Source organism: Siphateles boraxobius, unplaced genomic scaffold (assembly GCF_051911475.1).
Source record: "Siphateles boraxobius isolate OS27281-9 unplaced genomic scaffold, OSU_SipBor_1 9, whole genome shotgun sequence".
In the NCBI taxonomy this organism is placed as follows: domain Eukaryota; kingdom Metazoa; phylum Chordata; class Actinopteri; order Cypriniformes; family Leuciscidae; genus Siphateles; species Siphateles boraxobius.
The window spans coordinates 28,919,949-28,938,420 of NW_027509219.1; the positions used below are offsets into that span (position 1 = coordinate 28,919,949).

The 18,472-nt window shown below is 38.8% G+C and overlaps 1 protein-coding gene across 3 annotated transcripts in view; it reads right to left on the bottom strand.

Annotated features, from left to right (window-relative positions):
* The window catches only part of doc2g (double C2-like domains, gamma), a 115,690-nt gene that overhangs the window by 17,331 nt on the left and 79,887 nt on the right, over positions 1–18,472 (bottom strand). For all 3 annotated transcript variants that reach the window (XM_077222707.1, XM_077222706.1, XM_077222708.1), the window contains 4 exons: positions 15,838–15,947; positions 10,536–10,662; positions 10,345–10,401; positions 8,911–9,035 (listed from right to left, as the gene is read on the bottom strand). In XM_077222707.1, coding sequence (XP_077078822.1) covers positions 8,911–9,035; positions 10,345–10,401; positions 10,536–10,662; positions 15,838–15,947 — 419 coding nt within the window. The remainder of the gene's footprint in view (positions 1–8,910; positions 9,036–10,344; positions 10,402–10,535; positions 10,663–15,837; positions 15,948–18,472) is intronic.

An 18,472-nucleotide genomic window follows, 5' to 3' on the forward strand; every position in this document is an offset into this window, starting at 1 on the left:
CTGGCACGGAAAATATTATTTTGCCGTATGCTTGACGTTCGGATGCAAAAGCAGTCCAAACATTTTCGATATGTTATCAGAAGCCGTATGCTGGATTTTGACAAACAACTACGCCATTCCCCACCTCATTCACTTGCTAGATGATTTCCTAATAATCTCGCCTCCCAATGCCATCCCAGCCGCACACTTCGTCACGGTCCAAAACGTTTTTTCCGACCTTGGAATCCCCATCGCACAGGAAAAAACCATGGGCCCCGCAACTTCTATCGAGTTCCTAGGGATTAACCTGGATTCAGTCAAATTCCAAGCATCCCTACCTAAAGACAAAATCGACCGAATAATTCTCGTCTCATCCACCCTCCTCGAAAAATCAGAATGTTCAAAACCCGAACTCCTATCCCTGCTCGGCCATTTAAAATTCGCTATGCGTATCATCCCGCAGGGCCGCTCCTTCATATCGCACCTCCTCTCACTCGCGTCCTCCGTTCACTCACTAGAGGACCTTATTTCCATAACCCAAGCATGTCGCGACAAACTCGGGTTATGGTTAGTATTTCTAAAACAATGGAACGGCCTTTCTTTTTTCTATAACAATCTCGTTTTGTCCCCTACTGACATCCAATTGTACACAAACGCGGCCCCCTCAATCGGTTTCGGGGGATTCTACCAAGGTCGCTGTTTTGCGTCTACGTGGCCACCACAGCTCCAGGGTACATCTCAATCCTCAGCCCTGTTCGAGCTCTACCCTCTCGTGGTAGCAGCTTTCCTTTGGGGAAAAGAATGGTCTGCTAGTAGCATTCTAGTGCATTGTGACAACGACGCAACAGTGCATTGCATTAATAAAGGTCGTTCCCATTCACCCGCTCTGATGCCACTCCTAAGGCACCTCACGTGGATATCAGCTTGCGACCAATTCATTATAATAGCTAAACACGTCCCAGGGTCAGAAAACCAAATCACTGACTCCCTGTCTCGCTTTCTGTTTCAGAAATTCAGGATGCTGGCTCCAGAGGCGGACCAATTCCCAACTCCAGTACCTCGCTATTCGGAGCTGATTTTCCCGTAACCCACCCACTAAAACCCCTCCTCGACGCATCGCTCGACACCATACTCCAAGCAGTTTCTCCCAGGACCTTCCAATCCTACTTAACGGCTTGGAGATGCTTTAAAACATTCCACGGCTCTTATAGAATGTCATTCCCTGATTTTTCTCTCCTTTCTATCACCTCATTTATTTCCTCCCTTAACAGTGTTAAGGGCCTGCAAGTCGGGATCCAAAGATCCCAGCCCACCCATCTCGACGCCAGACAACCCATTACGCTAGATATTCTCACCAAATGTATTCATACACTCCGCTCAAGCTACCAGCCCCTCAACACCGCTCGCACACTTGACGCCATGTTCACCCTAGCTTTCTTTGGTTTTCTTAGATCCTCGGAACTCGCTATCACCTCCAAATTCGACTCAAAAATCCACCCCACCATTTCAGACTTGTCAGTACTAGATGGTGAAACAATCTCATACTTGATCAAGCAAAGTAAGACTGACCAAACCAAAAAAGGTCATTTCATCTACATTTTTAACCTCCAGTCGCCAATGCAACCATACCAGTCAATTCTGGCATACATGCAATGGAGAAGCTCCCAAGCTAATTCTCCTTTTGAACCCCTGTTCACCGACGAATCCAATAAACCAGTGACACGCTTCTGGTTTCAGAAACACCTCAAATCCGTTCTCCAACAGTCAGGCATTCCACCAAAGGATTTTTCAAGCCAGTCCTTCCGTATCGGGGCAGCAACTTCAGCGGCTCAAAAAGGCCTCTCCCAACAGCAGATCCAAACTCTCGGGAGATGGTCCTCAGACGCTTTCCGAACCTATATCAGGACCAACCGGTTCCATATTAAAAAAGCCCACCAAACCCTCATTGGATAAAAAAAAAAAATTCTCTTTCGTCCAGCGACGCAGTGTGAGAATCTCTCGGTCGAGTACCCATTTTCTCTTTTCCTGTTTTCTCGTTGTTCCCAGCAGGCTTTGGTCCCAGCGGACGCAGTGAGAACTTGTCCGGTAGAGCACTTATGTTTTCTCTTTCGTCCAGCGACGCAGTGTGAGAAAATCTCCCGGTCGAGTACTCATTTTCCTCTTGCCCGTTTCCTCTTTTCCAGCAAGGCCACTCCACAAGCTACATGGGCCTCTCGATCTATGGTCCGTGATTTGCGCGAACAGCTCCCATCAAGAAGGCACAACTCTCCTAAATTTGCCATTACAAATTACAATTGCTCCCTATCCTCAGGTCAGCAGGGCCCGTCAGTCCAGCCCAGTGAGCCGCCACCACGGGCCCTCCCGGCCAAGCGCCGAGACCCTTACACGAGACGCCAGCTCGCCAAACTCGGCACTCATTTGGGGGGTCTCTAGTCCGGCGGCTGTCCTCTGCTCTCCAGTTTTTTGGGGGAGTACTCTGGGTTCGGGCCAAATTCCGAGCTCGGAGCCCCCCCCCGGACAGCACGCCAAATACGCATTATACTTTATTTCCTTTAATTGTATATAAGTGTGAGCTCGTGAAATGATGTTTTATTAACAAAGTTCGGGAGAAGCACGTTCAGATAATTAACATGGGTGGAGAGCACTCAACAAATGATTTTTTATTAACCAATTCGGGAGAAGCACGTTCAGATAATTAACACGGGTGGAGAGCACTCAACAATCATGATTAAAATGTGTATATATAGACTCAGCAGTCTCACCTCATTTCTCTGACAGTTAAGCAGCATCCCTCCACCACCCCTTCTCCACTCTTCTAGTCCTAAACCACTTTACATACAGGGGGAAGTACTCTGGGTTCGGGCCAAACTCCGAGCTCGGAGCCCTCCCCCCGGACCGCACGCCAAATACGTATCATACTTTATTTCCTTTAATTGTATGTAAGTGTGAACTCGTGAACCCATGATTTACCCAGCCCTAAGCCATCCTAGGTGTACGTATATGACTATCTTCTTTCAAATGAACACAATCAAAGTAACATTAAAAGATATCGTTGCTCTTCCAAGCTTTATAGTGAATAGCAGTCCTGATTTTGAAGTCCAAAAAAGTGCAACCATCCATCTATCATAAAACTAATCCTTACGACTCCAGGGGGTTAATAACGGCCTTCTAAAGCAAAGCGATGGGTTTTTGTAAGAAAAAATATCCATATTTCACACTTTAAAAACTAAAATAACTAACTTTCGGCATCTCTATCCTCTGCGCTTCCACTTTCGTCAATGTGTTATGCGTCAGGTCAGGAGTTACTCTTTCGCTGTAAATCGATGCATACGCCCCTCTGTCAGAAGCTAGTAATTTCAGTTTATAATGTTATAATGGATATTTTTCTTACACAAACACATCGCTTCACTTCAGAAGGCATTTATTAACCGCCCAGAGCCGTTTTGATGTATTTCAGATTGTATTCGTCTGAAAGAAGAAAGTCATATATAACACCTAGGATGATTTGAGGTTAAGTAAATCATGGGTAATTTTCATTTTTGGGTGAACTATCCCTTTAAGAACCTATTAACCTGTGCCATCTAGAGTTTCATGACAGAACTTTGTGTTTATTTGAATTTTTTTTTTTTGTCAAGCCAAGTCTTTACTGAATTTTTGATCAATTTCATTTATCCTTGCAGAATAAAAAGTATACATTTCTTTAAAAAAAAATCTTACTGACCCCAAAACTGAATGGGGTCCGAATGGTAGAGCAATTCTCATTAATGATTGTTTAATAAATGAAGTACATATTACTACCATGTTGGATGCATTAATCAAACTGACAGTCCTGCCCCTAACTAGTGCCATTGCTTTAGCCAGTGTTGCTGTTGGGATGCTTAGATTGATGAAACAAACAGTGAAATGTTCTGAAAGAAACAATGTTGACATTTTTCCTAGAAATCAACATGCTATAGTTGACTCTGCATATTAAACTGAGATAGGAAGGTATTTTAATATTCAGAATATTACACACTTCAGCTTAAATGTGCACCTGCATCCATGTATCTGTGAATTAGTCACTAATTACAATTTGACTTAATCGTTTCTGCAATTAGGGAAAAAGGCACATTCAAGTCTGTGCACGACAACAAGCGTCTGAATAAACATTCGAATGTGAGCTTAAATGTCTCGCCGTCACAAGTTCAAATGAAAGCGGAACTATTGAAATTGTGTCCCGTGTAATGACATTAATTAGAGCATGTGCAATAATATCTGCATCCCCTTGTCTGTTCTAATTATGTGGTGATGCCGAGGGCCAGATGAAAATAGAGCTGAACTCTACAGGGCCTCATTCATAATAATTGCATACACACACATACACGCGTGCACACAATCTGAAAAGTGGGGGCATATCTACATCTCATCAGCCTCTCTAACTACACATTAGAAACATCATCAGTTGTAAATAACTAGTTGCTACGGATACACTCATGTGATAAAGTACTTGAAAGAATAAAACTAAACTTTCCAGAAACAGCATTGTAGAGGCAGATATATGTGAACTTAAACAAAAACAATATGCAAAAAGGCAAAAAGATGCTCTTCTTCTCTGCTGTTGTTCATTTCTTTGCTCCTCAGGAAGTTTACTTTCTGTCAGCAGCTCAACGCAATTGTGCCAGGCGTACTTGAGTCATGAATATTAATTATGTTATGTGATGTTCACGCTAACTGATTTGCCGAAAGGCCAACGTTCATGAATGCTAGCCTCAGCTGGATTACCATTTACCGTTGGTGTGTTTGTTCACTATCATAGCAGCCAAGTGACAGAGGCTTCTGCAACATGAGATAAGAATTTACCCTATTTACTTTTTTAATAAACATTCCTGTTCTATTTACTGATGCATGTTATTAAAGGTAAAAAAATGATAATCTTTAAACAAGACTCTACTTCTGAAACATCTTTCCATTTTGGCTAATGTCAACAAAATAATAATTTGTAATAACCTGTCATGAAGGGATCATGATTTAATCAAGTGTCATAGAATATTCTGTTTCACAAGAAAATGCATCACATAATGGATGTAAAATGGTTTGCAAAATGTTTCATCAACTTTTAAGTCATCAATTTACTCTTTTTTCTATCTTTGCAGCCTATGAAAGTAAACCTCTTTAAAGTATAATCATTATAAGATAATCTCCCAAAAAGGGTATTTGTGCAATTTGTGCAAAAGTGTTTTCCTCTGCACACACATAATCTTCTGCCTTAAGATAATTAAAGGGATAGTACTCCCAAAAAATCTGTTATTAATTACACACCCTCATGTCGTTCCAAACCTGTAAGACTTTTGTTCATCTTCAGAACACAAATGAAGATCTTTTTGATGAAATCTGAGAGATTTTTGTCCCTCGGTTGGAGCTAAACTCTGCAGGACAATGGCCCTCCAGGATCAACGTTCCCCACCCCTGATTTACAGCTACGCAACTGATACTTTGATGCTTCAAAAAGTTCATAAAGAGATCGTAAAACTGATCCATATGAATTGGGCAGTTTTGTCCAAATTTTCTTAAGAGACTCGATCACTTTATATGATGAACAGATTTAATTTAGACTTTTATTCACATAGAAACATTCATCAACTCGCATATACAGCATATACCCCAGCTGGTTCGGTTGAGCTTCTGTTTATGTTCGCTGATCAATGTTTATATGTGAATTAAAGCTTCAATTTAATCTGTTCATCATATGAAGTGATCAGGTCTCTTCCGAAAATTTGGACAAAACCGCTCAATTCATATGGATTAGTTTTACGATCTCTTTATGAACGTTTTGAAGCGTCATAGTGGTAGTTGTGTAGCTGTCAATGGAGGGACAGAAATCTCTCAGATTTCATCATAAAGATCTTCATTTGTGTTCCAAAGATGAACGAATGTCATACATGTTTGGAACAACATGAGGGTGTGCAATTAATGACAGAATTTTCATTTGTGGGTTAACTAACCCATTAACTAATCAATGATTGCTTTAAAAAAATAATTGTATTGAACAGAAAGGCTACGTCTACAAATTAGTCGCTTGGTTAATTACATTTGAAATGTTTCAAATACATCTCAGATAAAGACATTTCTTTCCTGAACTTCTCTGAAAATGTCTGTAGCCTTGCCTTAGCTGCACATTGATCAAATGGTCTTCCTTCTAGCAACCTGGATGTTGCGATTACATTCACATACAGAGAGGAGAGAGAGAGAGAGAGAGAGAGAGAGGTTTGAGTTAGCTTCCCTGCCTAAGCTTCTTCTGTAAAAACCAGACACTCTGTTGTCTGAGAAAAACACCTCAACAGAGAAAAACAATAGCAGTCAATAGCAGCCCCCCTCCAAATCTAGAGATTTCGTTTCTCTTTCCTCCAACGGAATGACTACAGTATTGATTGGCCCCCAGTCACCTCTACACGTAATCCCTACTTGTGTCCAGTTCCATGTTCCCTCTATTACAGAATAAGCCAGTCCAGGACTCAACAATAACGATGGTCTGCTGACCTGGGGCCAGTCTGAGAGAGTTAGCTGACTGATGCTGATGAAGTTGAGATGACACTGAGAGAATGACTTGACTGAGACACAGTCCCCCTGTGGTGCAAATCAAGATTTTAATGTTGTGTATATGTCTATCCGGTGTTTTTAATATGCTTCAAGACAAGCCATATACAAATTCATCAGGAAACACCATTGCAGAGTATTTTCTCCTTAAAACTGAAGTGAACCAAAGACAGTCTCACAAAATGCTGTTTGAAAACGCTGATGTTTCTGACGTCACAAACTACCTTTTAACCAATCCCGTCAACGTGTGATCGTCAACCAGTGGACCTCTGAGCTTGTGTGAGTTAGTGGAGGTGGTGTTAATTTGCATATTCATATGATAATTTAAATATGTAATTTTTGTGATCAATGATGAGTTCAAAAGAACAAAGATCAATTAGTAATAGTAATAATATTTTTTGTAGCTGTAATTGTTTTTCACAATTAAAATGTTTAATAAAATTATAAATATAAAAAAACTTATAAAAAAATATAAGCAAAAAATATAGCTGTCATATACAATAATTTCCAGATATTATTTATATTTTTATATACAAAAAGTATTTTTATGGTTTTATAATTGTTTTTCAAAAGGAAAATGGTTAATACAAATATAAATATAAATCATGTAAACATAAAAATATATAAAAATTTATCTAAACTACAAATATCTAAACAAAAAACAAATCTTTATTTTTAAGCCTTACTGACCCGTATCATAATAATATACATACGTATACATTATATAAATTAGCTAATTAGTGATACTGAAAACACTTGTTTTTCACATTATTGACATGTTATGTTAGTTTTCTAGAATCCATTTAATAATTACAATTAAAGTCTTTATTGCTATTAAAAAGACAAGAGTGACTGATGCAGAAAATCCAGTCTAATAAAATGAGAGTGCTGCTTCAATAAAGTCAAGCTAAATCCAGCCATAACTGGAATCAACCTCAGTGGACAAAAAGACAAATAACATCTGGTCCAGCGGTCACAATGCACAAACAACCCAGCATCCACATAAGCCTCTGCCATACTGTCATACATGTCATGAGAGAGAGTCAAAATCTCCACCTTATCCTAAACTATATTGACAAGTCTAGTCCTAAACAAGCGCTAAGCAACCTGTCACACACAAATGAACACGCACACTCCCAGCAGTCTATCCTGCTGTATACAAGCAGTCCACTCTCCAACAATAGATTTCCAATGCTCTAGTGAGCCCATCAGGGCCTGTAACTGGCATGATAAACAAGGAAATCCTATCTCCTCAGAGCAGATAGCGGAAAAAAGCTCCTCTCCATCACACTACGCATCAAAATACATCCACGATAAGAATGAACAGAACCCCATCGACAGTAAAGGAGTGGTCCAAGATTTATGCATGCTTTATCAGACTTGAGAGGAGAGAGAGAGCGAGGAATGGATAGAGTCGAGAAGAAGAGGTATGGCAAATGATAAAAGAGCATTGCTGTGATGGCAAGCCGAGGGTGGGAAGCTAAAGCTGAGAAGAAGAAGAAGAAGAAACAAAGATACTTTTTTTTTGGAGGGACTTTACGCTTGCCTCTGGACTCTGTTTCCTTCTCTATGCCCCATTAATTCTCTCAGCCTCCAAATAGAATCTTATTGTGTGGGTGGACTTTGAATTATTCTTCGCAAGAACTCACAGGGGGATAAATTATGATCAACCCGGAGGTACAGAGAGAAATAAATCACCCTGAAATGAAATCCATGATGCTAACTAGGAGGAGGGAGATGCCAATGAATTGAGTCATAACGCAGTTACACATACTTTCGTTCGTCTGATGCTGTGCTATGCAATGATTCAAGGAAGGATGAAACAAAATTGTGCTTGTTAAAACTTGCTTTTTTGATGTTAATAAATGTGCAAATTAAATAAAGGCTGTGAAAATGATAATCATGCCCACCGTTGACTCACTACAGGAGCCTTGGGGATTGTGCTAATTTGCTTTAACTCTATTTGAACAACATTGGTGCTTTGAGGTACTGATTACAACATTAGCTTCACTCGTGTGGGGTTGTAGGCTCAGATCATCACACAAAGAGCACAGGTCTAATCTCAAACTTCTGAAAAAACAACAAAACAAAACGACACAAAAAGACAGTCCGTTTGATGATCTGATACATATTGCACCCAAAGCTGGAAAGCCTTTTTTTAATCTGGTTTAATTTGATTGGCTAGCTTTTTATGTAACTTTCACAATGCCAAAATAGGCATTTGGACTAAAAGCTTCCACTTTATTTTTGGCCTAGAGGGAAGTGTAACCCCATCCGCCTCTTTTATCAATTTCTGTCACTTTTCCACTGTCCAACCTGAAAAAACGTGGCAGAAAAAAAACTAAAACAAAGACTCACATTTTGACAAAGGGGTCTGAGTAGCCATTCGAATCCATGGCAGCCAGGTGGGCACAGCGAATAATTCCCACAACAAGAGAACTCCTCTCTGTGCAGTAGAGCAGAGAGACCAGGATACGGCCACGCTATAGAAACAGAGAAAGAGATAGACAGTCTGCAGTTGCCTTGTTTCCACTGATCAATATTCAGACCATCAACAATAAATTAAACAATATATGTCAGTAGGGTTCAATGGGGCTAAAACCCACAATGGGGCTGTTTTTATGGATCTAAACTAATGATGACAGAAAAAAATAATATTTGTATTGTATATAGATGGAGTAACAAAATGTGTGTGAAAAGAAATGATAAAAAAGTTAATTAAAAAGGACATTTAAAGGTGTCTGTATTGATATACAGTTATTTAAGTTTTAAAAACTTAAGATATGGCAAGATATTTTTGAGTAACATTAAAGTATATACTTAAACCCCTTCAGTAACAGATGAAAATGGCAGGCAAAAATTATAAGAATGTTGTCTCAAAAAACACTAACATTTAAAAGTTTGGGGTCAGTCAGATTTTTTTATTTAGATTTATTTATTTATTTTATCTCAAAAGCGACAGTAAGACATGTATAGTCTCTTACTTTTGAAATGTTATTTCTATTTGAAATAAATGGTGTTCTTTTGAACTTTCTATTCATCAAAGAATCCTGCAAAAAAATTAATCAGTTTCCAGAAAAATATTAGGCAGCAGAACTGTTTTCAACATTGATAATAAAAATAAATATTTTTTCAGCATCAAATCAGCACATTATAGTAAAAAATGATCTCTGAAGGATCATGTGACACTGAAGATTGAAGTAATGATGCTGAAAATTCAGCTTTGCATCAAAGGAATACGATTCATTTTACATACCTTAAATTGAGAACAGTTTTTTTTTAATAGTAATATTGTACAGTAGTGCAAGTATATACTTAATTAAACTGTCAGCAATGGATGTACAAATGATCTTTTGGCTTTTTATATCCACTTATACTATATTTAGTAGGTGAACCCTGTACACAATATTAGTACAGGCAAAAATCTTATCTTAAAATATACATATAATTAAAGAAATTCTCATTGCGATATATATATATATATAGATATAGATATGAAAAATTTAAAAACTTATTTTAAAAGTAATTGCCTCAGAATCAGCTATTTGCCACTGAATATGATAACCTCATGGAGCAGGACAGTTTATCAGTACAAAGAGACAAACAAGTGTTCAGGATAGTGCTTTGGATAATTGGTAAATTTGAGATAATAAAAAAACAGGCCCTTTTATCCTGGGGCCCTATATTCTCATTGTACCCTGATTGTGAGTGTTCTATATTCTGGTGCAGTTTCAGTGTAAATAGGGAGTGTGCAGAGGTCTCAAGTATGGGATGGAAATTATTGATCTTTACCTCCTCTTCGGCAACAAGAGAACCAGGATCCACTGCCTGACTGTTACCCTCCCGGGCCTGTAAGACCATAGAAAGGTTATTAATAATAGAGTAAATACCCAAACACTAAATTATGCATTGTACAAATTCCAATTGGACGTAACCTCACAACAGCCACAATGGCTCTCTCACACACACCCACACACACACACCTGTGCAATTCTCTCAAGGCCCATGTAGTATTTCTTGCTCTCTCCCTCCTTCAGTTTCTTGAGCGCCACCCTGACTTCACCTATGAACTCATTCCGTCCTAAACGATCCATATCACACACACACAACCTGGAAGAGAGAGAGAGAGAGAGAGAGAGAGAGAGAGAGAGAGAGAGAGAGAGAGAGAGAGAGAGAGAGATATGGCACTCAGAACTCTTCGGCTCAACCTTCAAGGCAGAATGTGTTAAGCATGTTGCACGCACAGCCAGAGAGAAAGAGAATATCTCAAGAGAAGAGACTCTGAACTGAGAAGGTGGTATTGACTAGAGGTTGACCAAAATATCATTTTTGACCATTTAATTAGTCCGGATAAAAGATCAGATATCAGGAAAAATTAACGCTTGTGCCAGTGACAAAATTAATTTAGATTCAAATGACTTATGAATATGAATTGAGCAAATGGAATGGCATATTCAATGGCAGAGCTACTGATTTAACAGCATTTAAGACTAAATAAATCTGAGTTGTGAGTTTGCTATCTAAATTAATCATAATACTTTAAAAGACATGATCACTGAAAAAAAAATCTTATCTTGTCTTGCTAGATGCATGTGTAAAAACAAATAGCATACAGTGCAAGTGTAGTCTGATTCTGAGTCTATTTGATTCATTTCAATTGACACTTATGAGCCATCTCTTTTAATTAATCCACTTTAATGAGTCAAAAGACTCCACAACTGCAGAGATTTATTTTGAATCTTTCAATCGAATCACTGAATCCACCAGATTGCTTACTGAATTAACATCCGACTCACTGAACCGCATCACAAATTTTAATCATGTCTGACTTGAAATGAACACAGTTGTGTTACTTTAAACCTTCATAGATGACATCATGAAATAGGTGACATTTAAAAAAAAATTAGTTAATGTATATAAGATTAGATAAAATAGTTTTTAAAATTAATATATTGATGAAAAAATATTTTATCTAAGTAAATCTGTTTTCACCCCACCTTAGTTACTTGAATCGTCAAAATGTATTATTATTATTCAACCTCTAGTATTGACACTGAGAAAGAGGGAATTAAGGAAAAGAAACAACAACAATAACCAGAATAAGAAAAGAGGAATTTATAGTGCACAATGTAAGAAAAGACAGATGAGTTTTACGTCAGCGAAAAAACTGAGGAAAACATAAGAGGGAGAATTGCCAGGGTGAGGAGACAAATAGCCAATTGTAGAAAAGAAAGAACGGAAGTGTTATTGTGGGTGTCAAAGAGCGAGAAAGCAAGAGCCTGCACTTAAGTCAAGTCACCTTCATTTATATAGCGCTTTTAACAATATGGGCTGTTTCAAAGCAGCTTTACAGTGATAATAGGAAAGTAAAGTAACAGAGATTGTTTTGGGTTTACAGCACATAATAATAAAATAAAGAATAAAGAATACACTAGAATAAAGTTATTGTCCACCTAAAGATCAGTAAGCAGATGACACTGACATCATGATCTTTTTGGATAATTGCTTTGTGGATTAGTCATTCCTTCCAGCCAGGTGTGTACACAATGGTTATACAAACACATGCACACACTCGTGTGGAGGTGGATAACACTTCCAGTTCATCATTCTTCCTGAAGCTGCTATGTATTACTCACGGGGTTGAGCTTTTCCTTATTAATGTCAGTCATTGTGATTATGTCAAGAGTTTGCATGCACACGGAAGTCACCTACATGCAGGACATCCGGAAGATGTGTAGTATTCAATGTTTATTCAGCATTGAACTGTGAGTCAGATGAGTCATGGGCAGGCCCACGCAAAATCTGTGCCGGCAGGATTTCACAGAAAGCTCCACAGGTTTCTGCAGAATTTTACTGCTCGTCATTCAAAGTTTCTCACATGTTTAAGTATTTCATATGCTAATTTGATTAATGATATCAGCTACCAATTAAAGCCCAGTACACTCATTTTCCTATTAAAGAGGACCCATTATGCTTTTAAAAAACTTTCTTTAGTGTATAATGTTGCTGTTGAAGAATGAAGAATGTCTGCAATGTTACAAAGCACAAAGTCCCTCCAAAGGGAGTTATTCTCTATATCAATAAGCGCTGTTTCTGAACTCCCTGAAACAATTTGATTGTAGTCTTAAGTTTTCTTCCAACACAAATAGCTCATTTAAATAATTCCCTCCCAAGGTAAACGCAAAATTAAGGGGCCAAGGCCTGGTTGAGTTGCACAAATACTGTACTGTCGCCATGTCCAAGAGACAGTTTTTTCCGCCTCGGATCTAGCATGGTTATGGTAAGGGCCGCAACATTTCCAAAACATGCTGGAAGCGGACCAATCATAGAAAATGGTGCTTTTCGGAGACAGGAGCTTCATAGAGACAGGAACTAAACAGAGTGTTAAGGCCCTGATTTTCTCACAACAAAGTTATTTTTCATTCTTCGTTTAGAAGTAAAATGAAAATTGAAATACGTGAGCCGTGATAAACTGTTATCGAACATCTGACGCCACCCACACTGCTAAAAGCGATGGTTAGATTATGTAAATATGTGCGGCACGGTTTGCTCTCAAAAACAAAATAAACGCATGACAAAATTGAGAAAACAGCAAGCATTTTTGTAAAATAAAGCATAAGAAAAGCTTCTTATAGCAACGAGGATATGTTTGCACAAGCTCTACAATTCAGCACTCTAGTTACGTCACGTTTACTTTACTTACAGTAGGTTAGGGAAAGGTGTTTACCAGCCGCAGCAAACTTTTCCGTAAAGACGGCACCTATTATGCAAAATTCACTTTTACATGGTTTGAACATAAATGTGTGTTGGCAATGTGTGTACACAACCCCCCTTTAATGATAAAATCCACCCAGTCCTTTTTTTTAAAATCCACATAAATCATAAGCACTGTCTCAGAACAACCCGTTCTCAGATTCTGGACAATGTGACGTACTTTTGCACAGGCCCCGCCCGCGACTGTTGACGGACACTGCAGTTTAAGCATAGACCCGCCCTGAGTGAGCTGTACACATTCCACCATTGTTTCGACACCAGAGAAGCTGTAGACAAGAATGTCTCCTAAGCGATTTAGGTGTTTTGTTGTTTGATGTAAGAATGAACATAGCAGTCGTCATTTACTGCCGCTGTTACTCGAGGATGGATCTGTACCAACTGTTCGTGATCCAGCTTACGGATCGATAGGCCTAACGTTACTGATCACTGCAGTAAAGAAAGGCAGAGCATGCACTTTATTACAGTTCGTCAGAGTTGTTTTACGGATATAGTTTACCAGTTTTTTAAGCACACACTGAAAATGCATAAAGTATGTATATATTTGTTTACTGTTAGTTGTAACAAGTGTTTTTCTGTAATTCGCTGTGCATGTTGATGATAGGGAAAGGGAGAGAGAGAGTTTTTAATGTGCAGTTCTTATACTGTTTTTTCAGCTCTTACAGTGATTTTTTGGAGTAAAAATTACGCTTTTGTGTGATTTTACGTACAATAAACTTCATAAAAAAGATGAGATGAGATTGTCCTGACACTGAAGAACAAGTTCATGAGGCTCCGCCCTCTGTGCCGAGAGCAGCAGCTCACTTGCATTTAAAGGGATACACACTAAAACGGCGCGTTTTTCTCAGCCCCAAAAAGTGACAATTTAAACATGCTGTAAAAATTATCTGTTGGGTATTTCGAGCTAAAACTTCACATACACACTCTGTGGACATCAAATACAAGATTTTACATCTTGTGAACAGATTCAAAGATTAATTTTACTACAATTAATCAAATTCCTCCAACAACAGCAAAATCTCATTGCTCTAAAATCCCTCTCCACAAAATACATTAAACATGAAATTGCTCTGATTAGCTGCAATTGTTGCATCATGCTTTTTCACTTTCAGTGAGCACAGAAAAATGACGCTGGAAATGTGTCACATCTGGTTAAGGTGTTTTTAAAATGTGGCAAAACAAATTTGTCAGCCAGGCTCCTAAAAGACCACTGCTTAACACGCACTGTCTACTAATAAACAATGAACACACCTACTGTATGCTTCCGTGACATCCGCTATGATAATGACTAATAGCATAGGATGCTTTTATTTAATGCCACAATAGCACTATTAATAATGCAGACATTCTTAAAAAAAAATGTCCCTGCCAACAGCAATCATTGTTCTCATTGAGAAATGACATTCACATGACAAAAGCTGATGAAAGAAAGGACATTTATTGACAGGGGACCATATGGGAGGAAATACAGTAAATATGGAAATACTTGCTCTGGTATTTTATACGTAAAATATTCATCCCTGCCGCCTCTCCCTGCACTGAACGACTGCAGTCGGGTCTGAGATTAGCCAGCTGTCATAGCCCAGACACAGCCACTGTGACAAGGTGCTGACGCTGCCCGTGGTGACATACTCCATCTACGCCTTGGGCTCCAACAACCTGCTCTTCAGAATGATGGTCACAGAGCGTAACAGAGCGTAAAGAATCATCAAATCAAACTCATCCTTTGGGATTCAAAAGTGGCAAGAATCCATGTTCGGCCACGAGAAACAGTTCGGCTTGTGTCACTTTTGGCAGAATGTATGCATCTAATTGTATTTTTAATTTACAAGAAGCTTCTGTGTTAAACAGTTTCACTGTGGAGGCAAAAATCTCTGGATTGAAGGTATTTCTCCAGTGCTGAGGTAAATCGGGGTCGAGTTAAAAAACATTTCTGTATGAAACTAGAATTATTCACAGCCTCAGCCAAAAAGTGGAACAAGTAAGGCAAACAGCTTCACTCTCTCTTTATCTCTCCCTCGCTCTCATCCTAAGAGAGCTCCTGCTAGGTTTGTTTCCCAGCTGTACATCAGAAGGGTTTCTATTACATTTGTAGAGAAATTGCCCCATCTCACTCTGTCCTCTGTGTTTTATTGCTCAAATTGTCGCATTCCTCTACACAGAAGGTAAGACCCAAGTGTGGGTGTTACCTTAAGGCTAATGTGTGTTATTGCACCACAGAGACTGCCACTACATACTGTCAAAGACGCGCACATACATACATGCCCACACACAATGCGCTCCGTGTGACAAAGAGTTGACTTGACCTGAACATCATGAAGTAATGAAATTCACACATGCACAGCACACAAATGGGGCTCAAAATTGTTCTCACTGTCATTAATAATCTGGACGGAGACACTCGTGGGATTTTACAGAAAGCCATATATTCAAAGGGTGAATTCAGCAGTGGAAGTAAAGCCAAAAATAGGTGGATGCAGGTGAGAATCATGGGAAATGGAGGTGGTACTGTACCTGAGGGTTTTGGTGGTCATGTCAGCAGCCGTAATGCCGTGATAGATGAGCGTCTCATTCCACACTGGATTCAGCGTGTTCTTTAAAGTCTTAGTGCGCAGTTTGTTTGCCTGAAAGAGACAGGTAGAGTGTATTGAGAACGATAATGAATTTAATTAATAGACACTCTGGGTCTAGACAAGTGTGTAGAAAAGCTGCTCACGCAAAATTTCTGCTGGGTTTACAACAGCTGTGCAAGCACATAAACTTGTTCTTACCATCAGTCTAATGTTGATGAATCCAGATTAATGTAAATGAGGGAGCGTGCACACACAGTTAGTAATTAGCATAAGACATGCCCAAACCATCTCCATATAAGGGCTATTGCACGACCTCTCCTATTCATCACTCTCCAAAAACCTTATGCTCTCTAAAGCAGGGTTGCAATACGGGTTGTAATAAAAACACAAAAACCTTGCATCACAATAAGTGTATTGTGATTGTCAAAACATTTGGTAACTTAACAGAATGTGCACAAACGCTACGTTTCACAATGCCGCCTAAACTTCTTTGTTGATCATCGCATATGTGGGGGTCGGCCGCTTATATATAGTGACCTTGAACGGTGTGGGGGAAATGTGATTAGTACAGACTGGTCTAATCAAATGGTTACAGATCTTCATTGGTTTAATTAAAAGCCATACTTTGTCAATATGTGTGCTTGACTTCATGTGGTGCTGCGCAGAACGAATGGCGTATGATATCAAAATCCAAGGAGAGCGACTGATTCTTGATGTCATATGCCAAACGGTCTGGGCAGCACATTGGCTTTTTTAATTTGGCGTGAGATTTCCGGCATGTGAGTGTGAGACAGAGCCTGAAAGTGTATGTTTCACGCCAAATACGTGAGAGTTGGCAACCCTGTCTAAATATCTATTTTGTAAATATCAATGAGCACATACAGCAAAATGTTCTGCCTTTTCATGAAAGATGCATCTTAGACTGAGCTGGATAATTTTTTGTAACTCTCAAAGTAATTGAAGTAAGAATTATTTGTGGGGTAGCTATTAGCTTATGAATTTCTGTTATTAATCTTAAACACACACTCCACACACCTTGCGGTTAACAGCCTGAGTCTTAACCACTACACCAAATTACCCCAGTACGTCTTAAATGAAGAAAATGAGCACTAAACTCACCACTAAACCAGAAGCACAATCATGCCCAAAATAAACATTACTTTGCATTTCACCACCTAACAGTATTTTGGGGGGAATAATTAACACCCCAAGCTCCATCTGTGCAGAAATTACCACTGCTGTATATAGTTTCTCAATTTAAAGAATATGTTAGAATCGGCTGCTGCTCAGTCGAGCTAGTTTTGTGAAGTGGGTGGTGGTGTAGTGGTTAAGGCCTTGAACAAAGCACTCAATCACAGGTTGCACTAGAGGATCTACGTTGATCTTGTATGAACATAAAATAAATATTTATAAATACAGTTCCACGCATAACAGCACATTAAACATCAAATATGTTCTGATTGGCTGTGAATTTGCACCACATTTTTGTATTCAGTGAGAACAGACCATTATTTTTTGTCACGGGAATCTTATCTCATTGCACCTGCCTAGGGCACAGAATAAAAATGGCACATCATTACTCATAAAAAAACTACAAAGACAAAAATGCTATTAAAAAAAAACAACTAAAGTTTCAAATGGCCAAAAAATACAATATAATGCTAAAAAACAATCATGCAGGGTAAAAAATATTTATGGCTGGAAATTTTTTTATTGTACCCATCAGTGACAGGAGTAGTCCCTTTGTGGCCAAGCTGAGATTAGATGCAAAAAAAGAAAAACTTTTCTTTAGCTATATTGCTAAAAAAGTGTGAGACTCAGGTGGAACTAAGCTAGAAGATCCAAATTTAGATATGTGAATGTGCCAGTGTTTCAGACATTATTTTACCTGCAAAATTTAAAATAATAATAATTTAATACAAATAATTTTATGTAAGTTGGATTTCAAATTTCAAAAAACCCACTACTTGGGTCAAAATCTGAGAGGGCACATGCCGCCAGTTTGAATTGGCATGATTCATCTGGGTAAAGATGACAATGGGAAAGATGAAGAGAGAGAGTCAGTCAGGGAGGACAGAGGAGGAAACATCATTTATCTCTTCTCCCTCAGGTGAAAGGCAGACATCTGCTCACCTACTTTGCAGAGGAGAGAAAGGACAGGAGGCTTTCCCCAGCTCACCTCCCCTCTGTCTTACACACACACACAAAATCATCACCCCTTCTGTGTCTTACCCTAAAATCTGCTCCCCCATACTCACAAACTTACACTTGTTTATGTAGCTACAGTATCTAAATGAGGACATTCTATAAACATCTACTGTGTATTTACATTTAAATAAGACTAACCCAAAACCCTAAAATAACCTTTTACATTTTTCTAGATAGACAGATATAGATAGACAGTACGCTAGACAGAAATGATAGAATGAAAGAACAGACAGACAGACAGATAGACAGACAGAACACTAGACAGAACCATCGAAAGATATGAAAGAATGACAGACAGAAAGACAGATGATAGATTGCTAGACAGAACATCAAATGCCAGACAGACAGATAGATAGATAGACAGACAG